At 33.9% G+C, this 23085-nt stretch overlaps 1 protein-coding gene across 1 annotated transcript in view; it reads left to right on the forward strand.

The window, feature by feature from the left end:
- Positions 1–2797: 2797 nt before the first annotated feature.
- GlyT (Glycine transporter) overlaps positions 2798–23085 on the forward strand; it is a 37149-nt gene continuing 16861 nt past the window's right edge. The window contains exons 1-5 of the mRNA XM_085958797.1: positions 2798–3629; positions 9109–9304; positions 19751–20029; positions 21949–22102; positions 22865–22997. Coding sequence (XP_085814923.1) covers positions 3576–3629; positions 9109–9304; positions 19751–20029; positions 21949–22102; positions 22865–22997 — 816 coding nt within the window. The 5' untranslated portion in view covers positions 2798–3575. The remainder of the gene's footprint in view (positions 3630–9108; positions 9305–19750; positions 20030–21948; positions 22103–22864; positions 22998–23085) is intronic.

Below are 23085 nucleotides of genomic sequence, written 5' to 3' on the forward strand. Positions count from 1 at the left end.
GCGTTAATTACTTCTAATGGCCAACTACGCCAAACGCCACGCGCATTCGATAACCACCAGGGAACTCAGAAATAATGGGAACTGAAATACCTAACGGGTAAGGAGTAGCAGGTAAGCCGGGATAAACTTAAACACGTGTGAAGAATACGTCATACGTCGAATACTGACAACTACTCTGGGTTTATGCATTAACGCTCATTTAATATTGATGTATTGCACACACTATTGCACGTGCATAATGCGTGTTTCATTTTCGTACGACAGTCACACATTCAAAACCCTCTGTGTATGAGGTACTTTATAGGTAGTGTACTTTATATCATCCTTTCATGACTCCAATATCTAAGAAATGTGTTGTATAGATACATTACTAAAATATATATATATATATACGATTAAATCTAATTTAAATGCCAATATTACTTCAATAGACAATATTGCAAGTCTCCGGTTTCAGATAGTTAGGTACGTTTAAAAATACACTTGACAACTTTACTTTCAAAACTATTGAGTGACTGGCAAACATATTTGGGTACATTTAAAATTAGGTATACACGTGTCATTGGTGTTCACCAAGTACGTGACCTCCAAGGACAACAGAAGTAAACTAGACATCACGAACCCGACAAGAAAATTCTGTTAAAACTATTATAGTACTTAATTAATACATTTTGATTCCAATCAGTGAGCAGAATTTTTTTAATTATTTCCGTTATTACTAAGTTTAGGTAGCTATTTCTATATACCTAATGATTTGCCTCGATTTGCCGCCCTTTGGGTAACTGCCGCCCCCCGAGCGACGCTCAATCTGCCTACCCCTACGGGACGTTACTGGTCAACATTCCCATACGTCGTCTCCCTGTCTCAATTTCTCTCATACGTTTTACTATGTTCAACTCGATTATTTATTTTTGAGCTGTTGCATCATCCTGGCGGTCTTTTAGTCTCCTGACTTTGCCAAAAACGCCATCGCTGAAAAAAATTCGTTCATTTGTCAGGTGGCGACCGCGACGCTTAGCTGATGTTATTCCTCATCCATAATGTTAATATTTTTAATTGATTGTGTATGTTGCCTAAGGTTACCGTAGATTACAGCACCCCATACATATTTTTTTCCCCGACCATGTCCGATCCTAATATGATCATATGGGCCTCCACAGAGTAGAGGTTTGTATTAACAGATTTTGTTTTTTACGAGAAATGGATGTCAGCCACTTGCTCAACCTATTAGGTCCATACCCTGACTCACACAAAAATTTAAAAACAATATGTGTACTTGCCAGACCCAGGATTCGAGCCTGAGACCCACGGCGTGATAGTCCAACGCTTAAGCCGCGCGGCCACCGTGGGTGTATTTTATAATTACTCCTAAATCTCTTGTTAAGTACACTAATTTCTTATCTAAACGCCAATTTGTTGATTATTTAACACTGCCACTTCGATTTATGTATGTTGTCACTGAAATCTCTTTAGTTTTAATCGAGTAAGTACATATATTCTTATTGAAATTGACATTTTCATAGATACCTATATCATTTTCAAAATCGTGTTTCTTATCCGTCACCATTATATTTCATTATACATTTATGTCAATCTGTCACAAATCAATTTTAATGTCGTTTAATTCTTTCTATAATATTATAGTCGATATGCTATGCAGTGTTTCCATCTTTTTCTGTGCTGATTATAGTATAACGGCGTAAAAATTATAGTATTTCTGTAAACAATATAGTATAGGAACATTTTTCATCTTGAATCCTTTAAAATTATAGTATTTTGGCAGATTTGGCGTAAAATTATAGTATTTTACAATTTTCGCAGAATCAAAATTATAGTATTGTACTATAATTATAGTACGGTTGGCAACACTGGTGCTATATTAGAGTATCATTAATTGTTTTCTTTCACGAAACGAATAAAATAAACCATTTTTTTTATTCCTATATTTTTCAAATTTAGAATCTTCATTTACGTGTATGTTTAATACGTCTTCTCCCGTCTCGCTCTCTCACTTACGCATTTCCATATGTTTTCTCTTATGCGTTACAGATCATCTAAGACAAATATATCGAGGGGTTACTGGCAAAAGTTGGTCTCAAAATCATGTTATGGAGTAATTTGAAGTTCGATTTGCCCTGTAAAATCAAAGAAAATGCTAATTTCATTGTGCATTATGTGCATTTTCCATATATCGGATGACCTGGTTTTTTTCTAGCATACATATTTATATTATTTTAGACACATAATCCGTTGTTAACTCTACATAGGTACCTAAATTTCAATTTCAATTATTTTTTTAACGTATTGTGGACATTACAAATTATAAGTTTAAGACCTTCACTACATGACATGAAACATAATTATAAAGAAAAAAGTAATAAAAATGATTAAAATGAAAATATAAAAGAGAACATAATCATATAAACATGCAAAAGCAGTGAAAATACAATTACACATATATAGAAGTTCAAAGAAGTACACCGAGTTTGCTTAGAAGTCCCTATTTTAAGAATTTATAAAATAGCGTCCACCTAAACTCATCCTCACGCAAGTGGAATATATCAACACCCGAAGCAATTTGGTTGAACATAATTATCGATTTACCAACTTTTGGCAGTATCCCCACGATATCAGGTAATTGGCATATTATCGAAAATAATGGAAAACTGATAAAGAGTTTTGAAATTGGAAACCTTTCCAGGGTTGCGCAGTAATTTCGCGCACTCGCTCCGTAGCGGGGGTTGAAGAGGCCGCCGAAGACACGTCCCACCCGCGGCTATCTCTTACCACCTGCACCACTATAATTTGGATTGCACCGCCGGCATCACACCAGCGCGACAACACCGCGATCTCTGCCCGATCGAAAACAATAACCCAATAATTACCCAGCGTGGGGCTTCCCCCCGTATGATGGGTTAGACTGGCCGCCGGTCCTCGCGTCCTTTACATATGCGGGTAGTGAATCTCCACCGTCGGTTGATGCATCGCCGGGCGGATTGTTTTCGTGGTCAAGGTGCCGCTTGCCGGGACGTCCCGATCGATCCTGACCTCGGGTATTTTATGTTGCCGCCAGAAACCTGCCTGAACCCCGGAGACTCGGACGTAAAATTTTAACTTTAACACGAATTTATAAACCAAACTAAAAAAAATAATAATCAATCACATGACAATTTAAAACCATAAAAATACAGGGGTGACCGTTGTTATTTAACTAAAATATAATTATCATAGTGAAAAGTTTACGAATGTTTATCAAGAATGTTTATATTTTTATATAGACGGAAACAGATGGCTTTAAATATTTTTAAAAACGATTTGATACTGATATGAAATGTTAAATATATTTACAATGTATTTTTTGAAATTGGAACTGTAAATTATTGTTAATTAAATTTGACACACGTATGATGAGTCAATTAAGAAAAACTCGCTAAAAGGTTGAAAATGTTCCTGTATATCTCAAAATAATTGATACCTGATAATAACATCAGTCAAATGAAGGTATTGCTCAAGTGAAGTTGTCCAGTTTCTAATTATTTCCAACCTCATCTGGAAGGACAGTTTCAAAACAAAAGATGGAGCGGCCTAGTTCGGATTCTAAGATAAAAGTTGACCTTGACATGTGGGACGTAAGTATATCAATATTACTTATCAAATGTACACGGTTTTCTTGTTCAGTAACATATGTAACGAATTGCAACTCAATACTGTTAAAAAAGCATTTTCAATGTTTTCAGTATGGACCATATTGTATACAATTTTCAAGGTCCAGATTCGAGGTCACCCGGTACCCATCACAAGGGCTCGAAATAGACTATTCTAGGTTGTTTAATGTACCTCTACATTGGATTTTCCCAATATATTCAACCATATGGGTATCTATCTTGTTGAATAAAAAACATAAATACGTTTTATATAATATATTATCTGCACAGTATACATACTATTAAAAACTAAACATTAGGTATTATAAAATATGATTGAATGATTATTTTATTGATACCAAAATTTATTTAAATGTTTTTTTGATATTGTTTAAATAATATTACATAGATGTTAAGTAAATAATCACAATAGTTCATAATGACTGTAATATATTATATTATGTGCTTTCAATAACAATTTAACATCTGATCATATTGGTAAACCTGTGAAAACCAGTTTTGAATATATACATAAAGAAAAACTGATTTTCTATTTACGATACATCTTGGCATGGCATGGCACCGCGGATAGTTTACGACATTGTTCAATAAGAGCTATCAACAATACGAGAATAACAAAGAATTACATAAAACTAATACAAGAATTTAATGACAATTATTTTTACTTAATGCAACATTTTCAAGCGGTTTCATCTGACAAAGATTTTATCGGAAAAAAATGTCGGAAAATGCCTAAATCATTAGAAATATTTTGATACGATATATACATGACATATTGTATATTTTATAGCTTGGTAATGGTGTGAAAGTCGAAATTATCGATTAGTTTGTAGAAGTTAATTCATAATTATTTAGATACCTATTTTAAAGATTTATAGTTTTCAAGTATGATTTTTCATTAGTATTAACAAACCTCTTTACAAATTAATTATAATTTAAAAAAAAATCTTCGATTAAGTACTTCGAATAGATAAATTTTGTTTTCGGTGAAAATGGATTGTAATTATAGTTAAAAAAATAAATAAAATAACTAATGATTTTTTTTCGACCATGTCCGATCCTAATGAGATCAAAATATGGGCCTCCATAAGGTGGAGGTTTGTATTAACAGACTTTGTTTTTACGAGAAATGGATGTCGGCCACTTGCTCAACCTATTAGATCCATAATCTGACTCATACACAAATTGGATTCGAACCTGAGACCCACGACGCTATAGGCCGACGCTTAAGCCGCGCGGCCGATGTTTTAGTTAATAATTAATACTATCGACTTTTGGGTAGTTTTGTACTATTCCATTTGAGATTTTTTTTGCGACCCCGGGTTTCGGCTTTCGACATATTCAGGTTCCATGCCTCACTACACACCAAATATAAATGCACACTGACAACGAATACAGCTGTCAACTCTCGATAGCATAATAAATTTATTCAACAAAAGAAGGCGAAAAACTTTATTGCCTGGCAAGTAAAGGATTAGTATAAAAATATTTTTTGAATAGTTTGTAAAACATGTACACACATTAGTCACTTACTCACTGTTAATATATTCAGTTAGCCCATTAAATTGACATTACTTCTAAACAATGGAAGCCAGCAACTCGTATTTAATAAAATTAGCTAATAAATGAGAAATATCACTAAATATATATTATATCCACTATATAAAAAATAAAAACAAACGATAATTGGTATAATCCCTTCAGTGGGTCTATTCTATACTTATCGACTGCTTAGATGCTGCTTAGAGATTATCAATATATTTTTTTATTGTAAATATTTCACTGTAATAATTTCGACATAAATTTTACTAATACTTTTATAAATGCTTTTAAAAATTAATAAATATAAAAAAATCTTAACACCACTTCACATGGACGTACTGAAATATGACTATATTCTAAACCATTAGAGCGAGAAGTTTAAAAGAATACTATTTTATGTAATAAAAATACTTTGCTACTACTACTTACTAAAATTTCCAGCCCTTATATTTTGTGGATGTACGTACACCTGGAGTAGAAATGCTGAAAAAGAAATCACAGTAGGTACCTATATTATTGTGAACACAATTTTGTTTTTAGTATTCCTTTCATATCTATAGGTATATATTTTTGTTATTTTTACTCACATACTGATTAGAATGGTCTTGATATTTAAACATTAAGAAGCATAAATTACGTTGTTATTTAATTATGTTGGCCTTAAACTATACTAAGGTTTGACTATAAACCAAAATAATAAAGATATTTATAATTAAATTGTAATTAATGGAAGTTTTATATTATTCCATATGGTAGTTTAAAAAAAATAAGTTTCTCATACATAACTTACGTTTGACGCCCACGATGGCCGCGCGGCTTAAGTGTCGACTTTTGACATCGTAGGTCCAGGTTCGAATCGAATCGTCTGGCAAGTACACATATTGTTTTCCAATTTGTGTGTGAGTCAGAGTGTGGACCTAATAGGTTGTCTAACGTGGTGACATGACCCGGCTCACGGCTAGCTCAATAATGCTACCGGGCCGTCACTGAGGAGACTAGTGATGAACTAGGAGAGGTGGATCTCCTTTGTAGTATCACAACTTTTGAATTCCCGAATAAAACTCTCAGCTGGTGTGGTGCCGAATTTATTCAGGTACTAGAGTTCACGGTCACACAATAAGGTTAACTGTCATTGTTCCCGTAATTAAATCTCATTAAAGTATCAGCAAACTATTTATTTGTTCACTATAGGATCTCTGTGAAATCTTTCACAAGTTCCCAAAAAGTCACACCTAATTCAGAGAATGTATACGCAGATATTCTTTGGATATTTTTAATTCATGAAATATTTTCCCATAAGAAAGAAAATATAAATTATTCTTTGGTCACACAGTATTAGGTTTATAAAAGAATAGAATTATTTTATTGTTGTTTATAAAGTTTATTTATGTTCACAGTGTATTTACAAATATTTATTTGTGTTTACAGACTTGTTTACAAAAGGTTTGCTTAATGTTTACAAATTTATTTACTAAAATTTGTTTTTATGTTTATGAATTTGTTTACTAAAATCTATTTTATGATTATGTTTACTTAATAAAGTTTCAAAAATTTATTTTATAATCCCGAAAAGATTTGTAAAATTTATTATTACAGACTGAGTTTATTAATTTGTTTTTTATAAAACAAATCCGATCGCGTAATTTATCCCGATTACGTCACCTCGTATGATGAGTAATGAAAAATAAAATTACTCCGCGAACGCGTCACTATCGACAGATACGTGGTATTCGTGCTACGTTTTAGCGGCCGACGTCACTACCGACAGATACGTGTTATTCGCGCTACGTTTTGCCCGTCGAAGGGGACTTACTGGTACGTATGAATCGCGAATGTACTGAGAACCATGTCTCACAACTTTGCAGTGAGGACTGCTGCTTGTTGAAGATCGCTGGTGAAGAGTGTAGAAACTAATGATTTTACGGGAAAAGTGGTCGCCTTTTATACCCTTCGGATAGAGGTTTAACAGGAAACAGTCCGAAAGGGATAGCAGATGTATATCTTTCTCTCACGGGATAAATTTACGTATATCTCCCGTTCCTGGCAACTTTCTAATAGAGATATCTTCTAATTTAGTCGGGTTAAATTTACTCTACTTTATTTTCGCAAAATTAAGACTTAATAGGGGTGTTTCAAGCACCCTCTAGAACATGTCCCTTAAATGCGCAGTTAGGATGACGTAAGCAAAATAGTTGATTTTATATGATTTTTCGTGTTCAAACGAAGGGGAAAGTTTCTAGCTTTCCATCGAGGTATCGGAATAAGTATTCGGGTACTAAATAAGGGAATGGCAGTCTTTAAATTTAAAATGTCAAAATGAAAGGTTGACACCCACGTACTAGTCCTTTCCACCACTCTTGGCCTTTTTAGGCCAATAGAATTTTACTAAGTTTTAATAAAACTGTTTGGAGCCGCAGAAACTTTCTCATTCGATATTTACTTTTCGGACGAATATTATTACGAGAAAATACTATAATATTATACTTAACATTTCAACTTAAATATATAAATGCTTAATCCTAACAAGATGTTATACACGAACAGTTACTAACTTATTTAATCTTGCATAGTGACTTTTATATAGTAATATGGATGTAACCTTGAATCTATTTTTACCTCGCGAGCCAGCACAGCTGGGCCGTAAATTCTAGTCGGACAGAATTCAGTTAAAGTTCAAGGTCACACGCCAATTTGTATTTTTAGTTGCAGTATTTAATTCTTTTATTTACCCAAGATGCGATTAAGATTTATTATTGTTTATGGGTAGAAACCCATCTATGCCAGAATCTTAAGTTTTTCCAATTGTTACTTTTACAATATTCGTTATAGTCAGTATGTTATAGCATTAACAAAATCTATAATTATAATTACGCGTCTATAAATATAGGTACGCGTTTACAGTATTTTTATAACAGTAGTTAGCTTCTATCTTGTATTGATAAAATTAGTATAAAAATTCTTTATTCACAATTATACAGTATATAAATTTATAAATATTCAATTTTCTTTTCCAATTTTCATACACTTCCATTATTGCTATAAAAGTTATTGAAGCATGTACTTGCTAAATTTTACGTAAACAATCTCTTCCATAACTTATTTTCTAAGTTTAATGGAGATTTCCCGGAAATTATTTCCAAAATACATCGCGCTGAACTTACGTGATGTGACGTTTCGAGGCCTGTGGTCACAGCGTTCCAATTACTCTTTAGCAGTCTCGATTTTCGGAGGCGAAATTTTTTTACGTAAAATTTTATTACATTTACAAAGAAAAGATTAACAACATACATTTTACTTCCTATTACTAAACGATTACGCTACTGGTTACCTGTTCATGGTCTCTTTCGACCATTTCTTCCCTGCTTCTTCCATAGTTTAGAACCATGGGACTTATATATCCTGTCTGAACCGTGTCGTGAGGTTGTCGCAAGGCTATTGAGAAGTAGAATTGACTACAAGGCTAGATTTGTATAGTTATGTCGTTAAACCATACTCTGCCACAAACACTAACTGAAGGTCGGCGTTTCTGCTCGTGTCAGTGGCTAACATCCATTTCTCGTAAAAACAAGATATGTTAATACAAAACCTCCACCCTGTGGAGGCCCATATGACCTTATTAGGATCGAACATGGTTAAGAGAAAACAACCCCCTCAATAAATTATTTTAATAACATCTACAGTTATTATTCAAGATCTTTTTTGTTCAGATTAATTCATTGGTTCGATGAATTTGTTGTTTTATTTTGGTCTTACTAAATTGGTATCCAAGGCGAACGAATTATAAATCAGACATGTTGATAAAGACAGATTATTAAAAAAACATTTTTCGGTAGATATATGGTATTCTTGAATTTAATATTTAATTAAATCACTAAACCTAACCATTTTACTTTAATTTCAGAATGACAAGGTGTCAGTGGCGAATTCTCAGGCCCCCTTGGACCCGGAGCGCCTGTCACAACGTTCTACTCCCGGACCGCAGCCAGAGAGAGGAAACTGGACCGGAAGATTCGACTTTCTGCTATCACTTCTTGGATACAGTGTGGGACTTGGAAACGTCTGGCGGTTTCCCTATCTCTGCTACAACAATGGTGGAGGTACATACAAATTAACCTCCATATGTGATGATGGGTAGCACAGCTGATATTATTTGAGTAATGTTTTAGCATACTAAGTGCACATGTCCAGCATGGTCGCTGTTAGTCACTTCCAATCCGCCAGTCGCTGATGACACGCTCAACGGTTACTGCCACCATGCCTCCAATTTAATAAAAACTAGGAGCAACTGTACAAAATACCGCCGTGTATTGTGAAAATATGTAAAAATAATAATTATATGAAGAAGAAAAAGAGCCTATGGGACTAATCTACATTCTCCTCCTTGGCCCCCCCCTCCAATATTAAATCCTGAGTGCGCCACTGTTCTTGACTACCACAAAAAAGGGATCAAGATCAGTGTTCATGATATGATGCTAAGATTTCCAAGTGCCGACAACTTAATAAATCAATTGGATTTATTTAAAATTAAACAAAAAATCACTAAAAATACATGGAATGTCTTCAATTTTACCCTGAGAACCCTGGGTATCCATGGAATCCCATTTAGGAAAAAACTACTAGTAGATCATCACATTCAATACAATAACCTCCAAAACAATTGTTGAATGCATCAACAAAAATATGATTAGTACAAAAAAATATACAATTGTTTATGGTAGTGAGTTGCTTTTTTGCATATAAATTGAGAAGCATCTCAATATGATTTATGATTTTTTTAAGTATTAATAATAATTAATTCATACGGTAGTAATTATTACTAGTTACTTTATCATCAGATTAAATCTATCAACTACTGGACGAAAGCCTCTCCAAGCTAATTATATTCCTCTCTGAGATTGCGGCGTAATATTATATTGTATTTTTTGGTACAAATAAAACTGTTGGTAATTTTTTTAAAAGCATTAATGGATTGTTATGAAAAATACAAAATATACCATCTCTCATACTATGTTGAAGTAGCGTGTTCATAACTTTACCCTGGTTTAATAAACTTTAAACGGATGCGAGCTAATCTTTCGTTTGCATATTCGAACGTATGTTTATTGTATGACACTAGTACGTACTATGTATGTCCGGAAAAGTCGTGCTACATCTCATCGGACGTTCATTGCCGGATATTGGAAACTCATGTTAAACTATCACGGTCGGATTTCTGCCTGACTTTATTAACTTAACAGGTTCAACATAAATGGTGCAAAATACTACAGTGGAGAAATAATAGCTATATTAAAATTTATATAATATAGTCACAAATTATTGACCCACTTATAGGTTTTACGTTGTCCTGAATCAATTTGATGTACATACTTAAGACCGAATGTATTGATTAAGTACATATTTAACTATTTGTGAATATCTATACTGCCCAGCTAAGTAAAAAGACAGTGTTTTTGATTAAACGAAATGAGAACCAAAGTTTTAAACTACCTTACACTGTCTATTTAGAGATTATGTCAAAACAATCCAATAAATATACATAATATAAGACCGGGTTTCCCAAACTATGTTCCGCGGAACACCAGTGTTCCGCTACACCTGAATAGGTGTTCCGCGACCATTTGGAAAAGTTTTATACACTGCAACACATTTAAAGATCTTCTACTAAGTAGAGTAAAATAAGTAAAACTAAAATAATTAAAGATTCTACTTCATATTGAAAGGCGAGTGATGATCAATCTCCACTGATGTTTATGACTTCGAGTATCTAGATAGGTCATGGCTCCCACAAGGGGGTGGCTGACAGGCCTCTAGCCTGGGGGCCTGGGCTTACGGGCCTGGCGTGAGAGATCGACCGGCCAAGTGAGATAAACACACATCACAAACATGCACTAATAGTAAAAAAAATGCCATACTTACAATTTTTTATTATTGTCGATATTTGACATGCCCATAATTGTGCATATCAACATAAAAGTGGGTGTAATAAAATTATAAAAAAATCGCTAAAATACCCTTAATTTTACCTCGAACACCATTTGGAATATGCAACTGTAGATTGTCACATTGCCTTTAACCTTAGGGGGCCCGCCAAAGATCCTAGCCTGGGGGTCCGCTTCGGGATGTGGGGGCCACGATCTAGGTACAGACGGAGGACCATCTTTTCTCACACAGTGCGCATGAAAAAGATGTGGTATATTGTTTTTAACTGACCGGCTGACAAGTCTTGTCAGTTTAACGAGAGTTGCCAAAATTGGCAGAACGGTTAGCTGCGCTAATAAATAACTTACAAAATAAACTAAGTGTTCCGTTAAAATTTCCGGCTTTGCGAAGTGTTTCATTGCAGAAAAAGTTTGGGGAACCCTGATATAAGAGATAATGTAGTTTAAAACTTGAGTTCTCATTTCATTAAAACCAAAAACTCTTTCTTTCTTTTTACTTAGTAGGGCAGTATAAATGCTTTAATTAAAAATGATCAAAGATATCAAATAGTCACGAAATGACGGCTAACCTAAATACACGAATATGCAACTATTTGTATGCTATACCACCAAACAGATTTTTGGTGTATTCGATCTACGTGGAAAATATATTTTTATCATTACTTTCGTGCTTGGATAATTGTTTATTGATCGTCGTATTTTTTCGAGTGCAATCACGGAGTCTTTAAGTCATGTTTTTTTTAATTTACTACATATTATATTTTTTATTTGTGAAATTACTCAACCAGTACATTACTATAAAATTTTTCATACGTGATTTTTTCTAATAAAGAATGATTATATAAGTGAAATAATTTATAACAATATTTCATTAGCGTGCCTATCCCATTTTTAGACTGATTCTAGGCGTATTTTTTAGGTTTTCCGAGTTGCAAATCAAATAGTTTCTTTTCAGAAATAGGTGTGAAAGCTTGTTATAGGTTTTCTTACCTGTCTTTCGTTTATAATTCATATAAATATAGGAGAATTTTTGTCGTGTCGTAGATAATATTATTTTTGTCATATCACTTTTCTGATATTCAACATTATAGTATTTCCGACAAACGTATAAGAATTATTCTTCACAGCAAAGTTCAATCGCGTATTCCTGCACCTGTAAGTCTTTCGCATACCATAGTTTGGGAAACACTGAGGAACTCGGAAAACTGGGAAACTCTAAGTTAGAGTAGTGACGTTGCTACCTCATCACAATATTATACAAAGCGTTGAGACAATGATCCCCAATTCTCAGTCCAATTTTAATAATGATGCAATATTAAACCATTAGAATAAACTAGATTAAAAATAAATCGCAGTAAATAGAATGATTTCTTTAATTTAAGACACTGGGAGGAAGACCAGTGCATGATTTTTCCTTTGTAACTGATAGGTACTATTATAATACGAGGTATACGAGGTATAAACGAGAACTCTGCCATTCTGGGCAGTGTTGACCTGTGTGTCCCTGATAACTATCTTAGAAATAGAGAACATCAGTTGTTTATTCTCCCAAGGTGCAGAACCAACCTACCACTGGTAATGCCAATTGGGAGGGCGATAACTATGTTCAACGAAATTGCTTCGGGTGTTGATATATTCCACCTACGTGAGGATGAGTATAGGTGGACGTTGTTTTACAAATTCTTAAAATAAGGTCTGCTTAACTCATCCGGTGTACTTCCTTGCACCTATCTAATTTATATTTTTTGTATTTACACATTTCTACTGTTTAATAACATACTATCTATATCTATCTCTTTTTTTATGTAATACTGTCTTATATTTCTTTGATTCTAAATGTCATGTTGTGAATGTCTTAAAATTATAATTTGTAATGTCCACAATATGTTAAAAATAAATAAATTGAAATTGAAATAATAATATGTGGCGACCTGGTTCCGTATTTAATTCTCGCTGAGGTCACAATACATGTTTGAATTTTTTTAAGCCTGAATGACTCTATGATTGTTTTACTACTACTACTACTATACTACTGTTTCACTACCATAACAATGCTGTAACTGCGTATTGAAGTCTATTGTAGTGTTAAAAGTGTAATTTTTAACATCGTTTGTTTCGTCAATTTAACATACTTTTACTAATTTATTTTTTGACTCTGTAAATATCTTCTGCCTTCCAATACCTAGGCAATTCCTTTGTGTTGATAATGCATTTATTTATGTTCATAAAGGAATCCTGGATCTATTAAATTCTCACGCTGTTTTTCAATGTGTGTTCGGACCAAGTAAATTATGTTCGTAAAAAAATCTCTTTGTGAGTCGACCCAGATCTTTTATAGAGATTATAGAGACAATAAAAAAATATTAATTAATATACAACTGAAGGTAGTGTGTACAATATTCTTTCAAGTGTACCCAATAATAGTCTTTTAGCGTAATGAGGATTACATTTACAAAATGCTATCGTGCGTAGAATTCAATTAAACCATCTAATTGGATAAGAGTTTGAAAACTTTTTCCTGTCACGTTGTCAAAAAGACACTTTGGGGAAAATTTTGCTATTTTTATTGCAATAAAAACCATCAATTCTCCCCGACTCACTAGCGATTCTTATTTTAAAAATAGAATAACAGAATCGCAGGCATACTATTTCGTACTTATTTTTATTGTTTGTGTAAATGTCACTTTGTTTTAAATCAGTTGCGTGCGTAAATCAAATTTACCATTCTTACAAAGTTGACGACTATAATACCTAATTAGGTATTTATAATTCTGGTAATTTTTAATCCTTTTGAACTAAAACAACATTACTCCATTAAAAATCTAACTGTAAGTCTAAACTAGAAATAAGTTATTATCGAACGAACTTCGTCGGTTACTTTCAATGACATTATTAAGAGCGTACATAAGTGAAACGGCAAATATTTTTCAACTGTATGTGGAACGAAATTACGGCTGCGTTGCCATTCGGAGAGCGATAGTCGAGGCGTCTGCACGTCGATTCGTTTTGTCATGGCGTCGGATGAAAATATTCTTAAATCGTGTAAAGATGACTAAAAAACTTTACGTATGTACTTAAAAAAGAAAACATGTACAATAAATATAAAATGTAAATAAATACTATTATTATCACGAATATACTTTGAACTTTTATGACAAATTATGTTTCGTTCGGCTTGCGTCATTTACACCCGCGACCCGCAATCCGCGCATCGCCTAGTCACCATCTTTTTAGACCATGCCTCAGCTGAGGTATAGCCTTAATGGACAATGCACTCAGTACAGTAGCTAGCAAGTAAATTCGCGCATAGCGACATTCGCACATGTATAGGTAGACGTCTCGCAATTTACATTATGCGATATCACGCATCGGGAATTTATAGCAATATCACATTTATTGTAATGGCGTTAGAACAGTGTTTCTATTGTCAATGTTCATTTGAGCGAACCCGTTCGAACCGAACCATTCGGCAGATCTGACAAAAAGCATCGGGAATTTATATCAATATCACCTTTATTGTAAATGGTGTTAGAACAGATTATGCCATTAGGCAGACCCGACAAAAAGGTGAATGTCAATATTTTTCCAGATGCTTCGTCCATATTAATATCATTGGTTTCTTTGATATAAATTGATAAACCTATTTAAAAACTTATAATAATAATTATAAGTTTGTAAATGAGTGCATAAGCATTGAATTTTAGCAGACTATTAGCAATTTGACCACATTGTGATTTAGTAATGTATGACGAATATTAAACAAACTACTTGCTGTACCCTATCACGATCTATGGATCCACCAGTATGGGTTGTCCGCTGAGTGAGAGCGCCACATGCTAACATTTGATAAGAACATTCAATACTTTTTTATAAACTGAGATCATCACAGTATGATCTCAGTTCTAAAATCAAACACGTCCTAACGATTTATAATGATATATCTATAGCAACGCTGCATAGGAGTAATACAAGATCGCACTATTTCCCTCGATCTATCTCCACCTTGCTCTCTACCATGTGAGACGTGCAGCACATATATCAAAGAGATTTAATATGCGTAAATATCGACGGCGTGCGGTGACTTTTCCTTGTAGTGGTGCCGGTATTATTTTTGCTCTCGTAGCCCAGTGCGTAAGACGCTGGCCTTTCATTCGGGAGCTCCGGGTTCGATTTCCGGTGAGGACACAATATATTTATTTGAGTTTTTCACTTATATTAATATGAACACATTACTGTTAAACAAACACTACTGTCATTGGGCATCTAAGCCTGTTGTAGTGTTAAAAAAGAATATATACTTACGGTTTTTTACTTATTTAATTTTAGCATACGGCCGGTGAAGTAGTGAGGTCTATAATATGGCAGTTGTAAATTTACCATATTCCAAAAATATTTACGAATAATTATAAATATAAGAAATGTAAAGGTCAGTAAAATTTACCATACAATTGGACGTAAGTATTATATTAAATTATAACATAGCATAAATTATGGATTGTTTCTGGGGATGCTCCGCATCTACAGAATCTATAGCCTGCACGCCACTGGTAGATATATTTGTAGTATCGCTGTAGAACGAGGGGTGATCTGAAATCCGTTATGTTATGTTATGTTATAGGACTACGGAGTAACCCGTCACGTGTGACACCTCTTCGTGATCGTTTCTGTCACCGAGTACTGATATGTCAGCTCACAGACTCGGATGCTTTATTGAGGTCGTACCTGTGTATACCTAGGATTCGGTAGATTCTCAATATAATCGAAGAGCCCATGAAATAACGTTTTATTAAGTTTTACATATTATCTCTGATCGCGTCTTGTCAAGTGTTTGATTGTCGCTATAAAGTAAAAAACTTTACCCATTTTATATAAAATGAAATGAAAAACACGATGGCCATGTTTGTAGAGTTTTAGTTCCAATTAATGAACCTAATTGGTTGGGATAATGACTAGCAACCATTCATGGTAAAAAAGCTTGCACTATAAGTGATGAATGGGATTACAAATATCAGTACCTACAAGGTTCATTGAGGATGCGTAAACAAAAAAGGTTAAATATCGCTATGACTATGTCTTGTATAGGGAAACAACTGAACTTTGAAATTACCACACTCAACAATTATACCTATTTACAGCTTCGCCTGGATGGAACCCGTATTTTTGTGTTTTCAAGTAATCACCAACAACATCGTATTAGACCAAATCTGTCACAACAAATAATATTAAAGGTAAACATATTATCATTGATGGGTTAGTCAGGTTAGTGCACATATATTGTACGTCCAGTTGTTACTGATATTGGGTTAGGTTAGTGTACACGAAACACCCGCCAGCATCATACCTTTATACTGTAAAAAAAACATTAGTTTCAAATTTGGAAGAATTGCAGAAGATATTTTGGTCTCATTAATATATCTAATAATCAGGAAACACAGAATTAATGAGAACTGAAATATCTAACGAGTGTGGAGTAACAAGCAACCGATCTTGAGTGTGGAATAATATGAGATAAACTTAAATGCGTGTCAAGAATATGTCATTCTAAGCTTGTCCTTCGTTCTGATAACTGCTCTCGGCTTATGCACTGACGCTCATTCAATATTGGTATATTTAAAGCAGTGACGTCCCTAGACAAAATGCCGCCCCTGGGCAATGCCATAGTGCCGCCCCATTTTTTATACAATATTTTTTAATATCCATGCTCGTGTCGTCTCTGGTCACCAAGGACGTCGAGTGCAACGGAAGTAAACTAGACATCACGAACCTGACAAAAATTAAAGTCCTGTTAAACCTTTTATGCTAATTAATACATTATGTTTCCAATCAGTGAGCTGAATTTTTGAAAGGAGAGATATGTTCGCTATTAAGTACTCAGTTTAGGTATTTATTTCGGTACTGTTCGGTTATCAGGAATACAGCGGAAAACACATTTTGAAAATACCCAATATACTAGATTATTTGTTAGTTTGGGTTAGTTTAGGTTAGGTTAGGTTAGGTTAGGTTAACCTAATAATCCAGTTTATCGGCTATTTTCAAAATGTGTTTTCCGCTGTAGTCCTGATAACCGAACAGTACCTTTATTTCTATATATACCAAGTGATTTTCTTCGGTTTACCGCCCTTCAAGTAACTGCCGCCCCCAAGCGACGCTTAATCTGCCTACCCCCAGGGGACGTCACTGATTTAAAGGTTGCAACACACGCTATTGTACGTCTATAAAGTATGTTTCATTTTCGTAGGACACTCACACATTGAAAACCATGTAGTGTATTGGGGTATAGCCTATCTGAATTCTGTTTATCAATCTGTTCTGTGATAATGATGTACTATTTTACATGTGATTTTCAAAATAGTTGTGTACCTACGTTTTAAATTCGATCTTCTCCAAACATTTAAAACTGACAACGACAACATACAGTTATCTCAGATATTTTTTGATTCATTATTATAAAACTTTCCACTCAAAATATTGTTATGTAGCAACTGCTTTCTACGTGATGTCTACGCGACGTCTACGCCAATGCTACGGCACTGCTACGCTGATTCAGAGACCTTTAATGTTGCCACAATTCGCACGGCACCTATACATTTATTAGGTGCCTTGACTGAAGTATTGTGAATTATTTAATGGTCTATAATTATTATTGGTTTGACCTTCTAATTTTAAATATCACGAGAGCCCACATTTCCTTCCACTAGTATTAGTGGTAAAGAAACTTAAATCCTATGGCGCCAACTAGGGCGTACAAAATTGCCGTGATAAGGCATCACCGGTAATTACGGTATTCAAACTAAATTATTAATTATTATGTTATTAATATGGGAATGTATATTTTCCATGGCTTCTTAATTATTCTAAAACTTAAGTCACTATCACCCAGTATTATTACTAGATTGTGTAATTTTATGTTATTTATAAATTAATAAAATTTTAGTAAAAACAAACTATAACTTGACTTCACAACATCTCAGCGTAAAATAATGATCCATTTAGTGCTAACAACGCGACTGGCGCGTTTGCATTACAAGTATTTTTACAACGTTTTTATTAGCTCGTATTCTTATTTGTCCGGTGGTTGTTTATCCAGTACAAACCTTGCAATCGATTTTTAACTAACTTCACGACTAGCTAGACATTTGAAACTTTTAGAATATATCAGAACACGATGCCAATGCATTATTTTAATACTTTTAGCCATCTTGAATTCATTTTCAGATAATTCTGTTTTGTATGAAAAGTTATTCCGGAAGAAATCCGTAATCCAATCCACTATTATTGGTTGCTAAGTGGGTGGTCCTAGCAACTAAATTGTTAATATATACGTGCGTTACTATGGAAATCAAAATGACATTTCAGTATTCTATATTTGTTTGTTTTTTATTTACTTCATATCAAGTACAAGTTTGAGCATATTGAGCATAATAATAAATAACAGAAAATTTAAAAACGTTGTTTATAAAAAGTTCTTTTTATCTTGTAATTATTATAGAGATAAAGATAGTAGGTATATAAGAAAATCGCACGATATCAGCTGTTTCATAATATTATAAGACAAACATTTTCAAATTTTAATGAAGGTTCGAATTTGAAATACCGATTGATGTAATAAGCAACAATTTTATTGGTCGAAATTGTACATGCTAGTATATGAAATCTGATCCATTGTGGAGTGAAATAACCTATAACATTTTTGTCGTTGTTAGAAGTAGGTCGAAAATATTATTTACAGTTTTAAGAATAATTTCGTCAGTGACCGTGGGGGTAAGCGGATTGAGCGTCGCTTGGGGGCGGCAGTTACTCCAAGGGCTTCACATCGAGGAGAATCATTTGGTATATATAGAAACAGCTACATAAACTTAATAATAACGAAAATATCTTTATATTAAAAAATCAGCTCACTCGTTGGAAACAAAATGTATTAATTAACATAAAAGGTTTAACAGGACTATATTTTTTTGTCGGGTTCGGAATGTGTAAGAAGCCACTGTATTACCAATGTCAAAAAAATCCCACTTTTGGGGGGGAAATATTTATAAATTTAATTTTGTATGTTTTAGTGGTATTTTATTTTGTAAGTTTTTTTTCTAAACATTTTTTTGATATTGGAGTTATGAAAGGATGATAAAAAATAGAGCGGCGTTTTGGAACTGCCTAGGGGTGGCATTTTGTTTAGGGACGTCATTGAATTTCGTAACATAAGATTGTAGCTTCTTACTCAAAATACTTTATTGCGTTAGTCAGTAATGAAACTAACCTATATTTAACAACATCCATAGTTTGAAAACACTTCTGAGAAATATTATATAAACACTAGAATATTTTTTTTAAATACGACACCCAGCAGGATTTTAACCTGCGCCCCTTGGTATTCGCGCCCATGTGCACTGGCCAATATGTTATACGTGTCTTGTCTAATTGCGGCAAGGTTAACTAATGGTTTTTACAATACTCTCTGAAGCGCTTTCTAAATTGCGCTACTTATTAGCAATCGGCTTTTTTATGTTAAATCAAATATCTTAATTACTAACCGATGTCAAGGTCACTCCAATGTTTTTTGTTGTGTTAAAATTATATACATACATATTGCTTTGGTTTCTTCAACAGGTGCCTTCTTAATACCGTTCAGCATCATGCTGGTGATAGCTGGTCTCCCGCTGATGTTTATGGAGCTATCCTTCGGCCAGTACGCGGCACTCGGCCCGGTGGCTGTCTACAATAAATTCTGTCCCCTCTTCCGCGGCCTCGGGTACGGCATGGTGATCGTCTCCACCGTCGTGATGCTGTACTACAACTTGATAATCGCGTGGACTATCCACTACATGGTTGCTTCCATCACCACACAGTTGCCTTGGCAGAACTGCGAAGCGGACTGGAGTTCAAAAAGTGAGCAATCGTGGTTTTTTTTACAATAGCAATATAAATGTACAACATGGCCACCTATGGCACTGGCGCGCGAAGCAATTGTATCCGACGGTGCTGCTTTATGGTAGCGAATCGTGGCACCTTTTTAAGGCTCAGAACAACCGTATACTGACCTTCGAGAACATATGTTTGCGACGGATACTGAGTGGTATTACTTTATGAGTAACGAGAAGATGCTAAGAGTGAAGAGGCGATGTTGAACCTAGCCACGTATTGCAGATGGCAGGAATGAAGTTCAATCTGGCTTGCCTGCTCTTCAAGTCAACCAGATTCCAGCATTCTGGAAGGCCGCTAATTACTATCTATAGAGTGTATATGGCGGAGTGACGGGATGCTGGTATGACCTGTAATGACTCAAGAAGACTGGCTAGCGACATGGATTCTTGGAGGCGCCGTGGTGTCCATATGCTCCAGCTTGGAAAATGGAAAATTAGTCTAATATCCATTCCCATAGTATCATATTATTATATTATGACTGTTATAATAAATAAAATTCACAGCTACTCGTATTTAAACCGCTGACAAAGTGATAACCCACACACATTGAACACTACACCTGTGTTTATAAGCATATATTATATGCATTCGTGTGGTTTATCCCAAGTATGGCATATAATTTGGTTTATATCAATATAATTATAATATACATACATATAATTTTATATGATTCTGTAAAACGTTGTTTCTGCATAAGTACATAAGTTTTGCATTTCAGTATTACTGTATGGGAAATGATCGCTAATAAAATATAATATATTTCGTTACACCAACCATTATTACAAATATTTTCTATTTTTTTAGTACGTAAGTAATAAATAAATACAAAAAGCATAATATACAAACCGGGAAGACAATAAACCTTACTTGCTATACACATTTTAGTTGTAATAGCATTTTTTACCAATGCTATTCTCCTTTTGATATCAATCTCGGATTCACCGTTTTCAGATGTGCCCGACCCGAGATAAACATATTCGATAACAATCTCTATACCTTTCAGCAATAGACTGGGATTTGGGACTAGTATTATTACGATAATAACCACCAATTTCATCATGGATATCTTGAAGCCCATCAGTTCATTTTATTTTTCAACCCTACAATATATCTACCGGATATTTCAAATTGGAGAGCTTTTTACCTTCGACAGCAAAGCCGTTTGCTCAATTCTCTTGTTCATATAACATTCTCTAGTAATTTTTATTTGGCGGTAAAAAATATATAATATAATATATTATATCAATCCTTTGGTCCGATATGTCGTATTGTGGGAGGATTTTTTATTTATTTATTTAAGAAAATAAAACATTGTGGACATAACAAATCTAAATTCAAGGCGTTCACAACATGAGATTTATAGTATAATAAATATTACCCTCACAAGAGAGAAGAAGAGAATATATAAAAATGATAAAATTAAAAAACATACTTAAGTACAATTTTATAGGTACAAAATAATAAAATATTGAAAACAAAAAAAAACATTCAATTGTATACAGAAAAATAAAATTTCGAATACAAAATACATAGCACGTCACCGAAAATGTCTACGTCTTTGGGGAACGCATTGCCTAGTCTCGCACCCCTCGCTAATGGTGCCTGATAGGCTTGACACGAGGAAACGGTTCCGATCCAGAATAAATCATGGCTTCGACCACGTAGGTAATTGACAGGCGCATGTAAATTGAAATTCATTAGGAAACCATGATTGGAAGCCATCCTTCGCGTCAGATACAAAATCTCTGCCCAGCAAAAGATTAATAAAATCTGGCAACCCGAATTCAATTGTAGGTGCCTATCGAATTATTTATAATATTATGAATGGATCTTAGTGGCGAGTGATTGGCTGAAAATTAAAATACATTATTCATTATTTTCAGATTGCTATTCTTATGAAAAGGCCGATGCCTGCTTAGCCGCTAATGGGACATATTATTTGCGGGAATGCTACAATCAAAGCTATGCAGAGAAACACAACATTAATGAATTGGCTGAGTATGCCATTAGAAAGCCGCCAGCTGAGGAATATTTCACGTACGTATAATTAATTAACTTTACTAAATCTATTTTATTAAATGAAATCTACACCACTGGAACGCAGGGGCGGAATTAGGTAATTTAGTGCCCAGTGGGTCTATTCTATACTTATCGACCGCTAAAGTGATAAAGTGATAAATATTATCAAACTTAGGGTAGGTTTATATCAAAGAATTAGCACTTATTGTAACAATTACAACCAACTAATTGTAATTGTTGCAAAAAGTGCTAATACTTTGATACAAACCTACCCTAAGTTTGATAATGTTTATCACTTTAGCGGTCGATAACTATAGAATAGACTCACTGGTCAGTAAAAATAAATGTGCTCTTTCCGAAATAGAACACTAAGCTGAATGCAGAACTATTCTAACTCACATTAATTTGAAATATTTTAGAGAAGTGTTCTTTGAAACATCCTATTTAAGTTATGTATTATTTATATAGACACATTTATGCAAATAATACATAATTTAAGTAAGTTGTTTCAAAGGACTCCCTTCTAAAATATTTCAAATGTGAGTTAGAATAGTTCTCCATTCAGCTGATGTATCATTAAAAATATTTTTTACAAATATACCTATTATACATACACCATCACCATCACAGATTATTAGGTACCTGGTACCTACATAATAAAATAATATATCGCATACTATTATATAATATTTGGCCAGGGCCACATCAAGGGAAATAAGCCACGTTAAGTCTGTTGTGTATTTTTGTTGAATAATCATGTATTCTTTTTTTTTTTTTTAGAAATCACGTCCTTGGCCTTTCTTCTGGCATTGAAGAGATTGGAAACATTCGTCTTAGTATGGCGCTTTGTTTATTTACTGCATGGACTATAGTTTTCCTATGTTTGTGTAAGGGGGTTCAGTCATCGGGAAAGGTAAATAGCATTTTATATATTCGATTGATTTAAGTATCTAAAAACAAAAGCTTATAACATTTATCAATGTATCATAAATGCAGAACTT

Source organism: Rhyacophila brunnea, unplaced genomic scaffold, assembly GCF_057557595.1.
Source record: "Rhyacophila brunnea isolate RB1 unplaced genomic scaffold, BYU_Rbru_1.0 scaffold_8, whole genome shotgun sequence".
NCBI classification, from domain to species: Eukaryota; Metazoa; Arthropoda; class Insecta; order Trichoptera; family Rhyacophilidae; genus Rhyacophila; species Rhyacophila brunnea.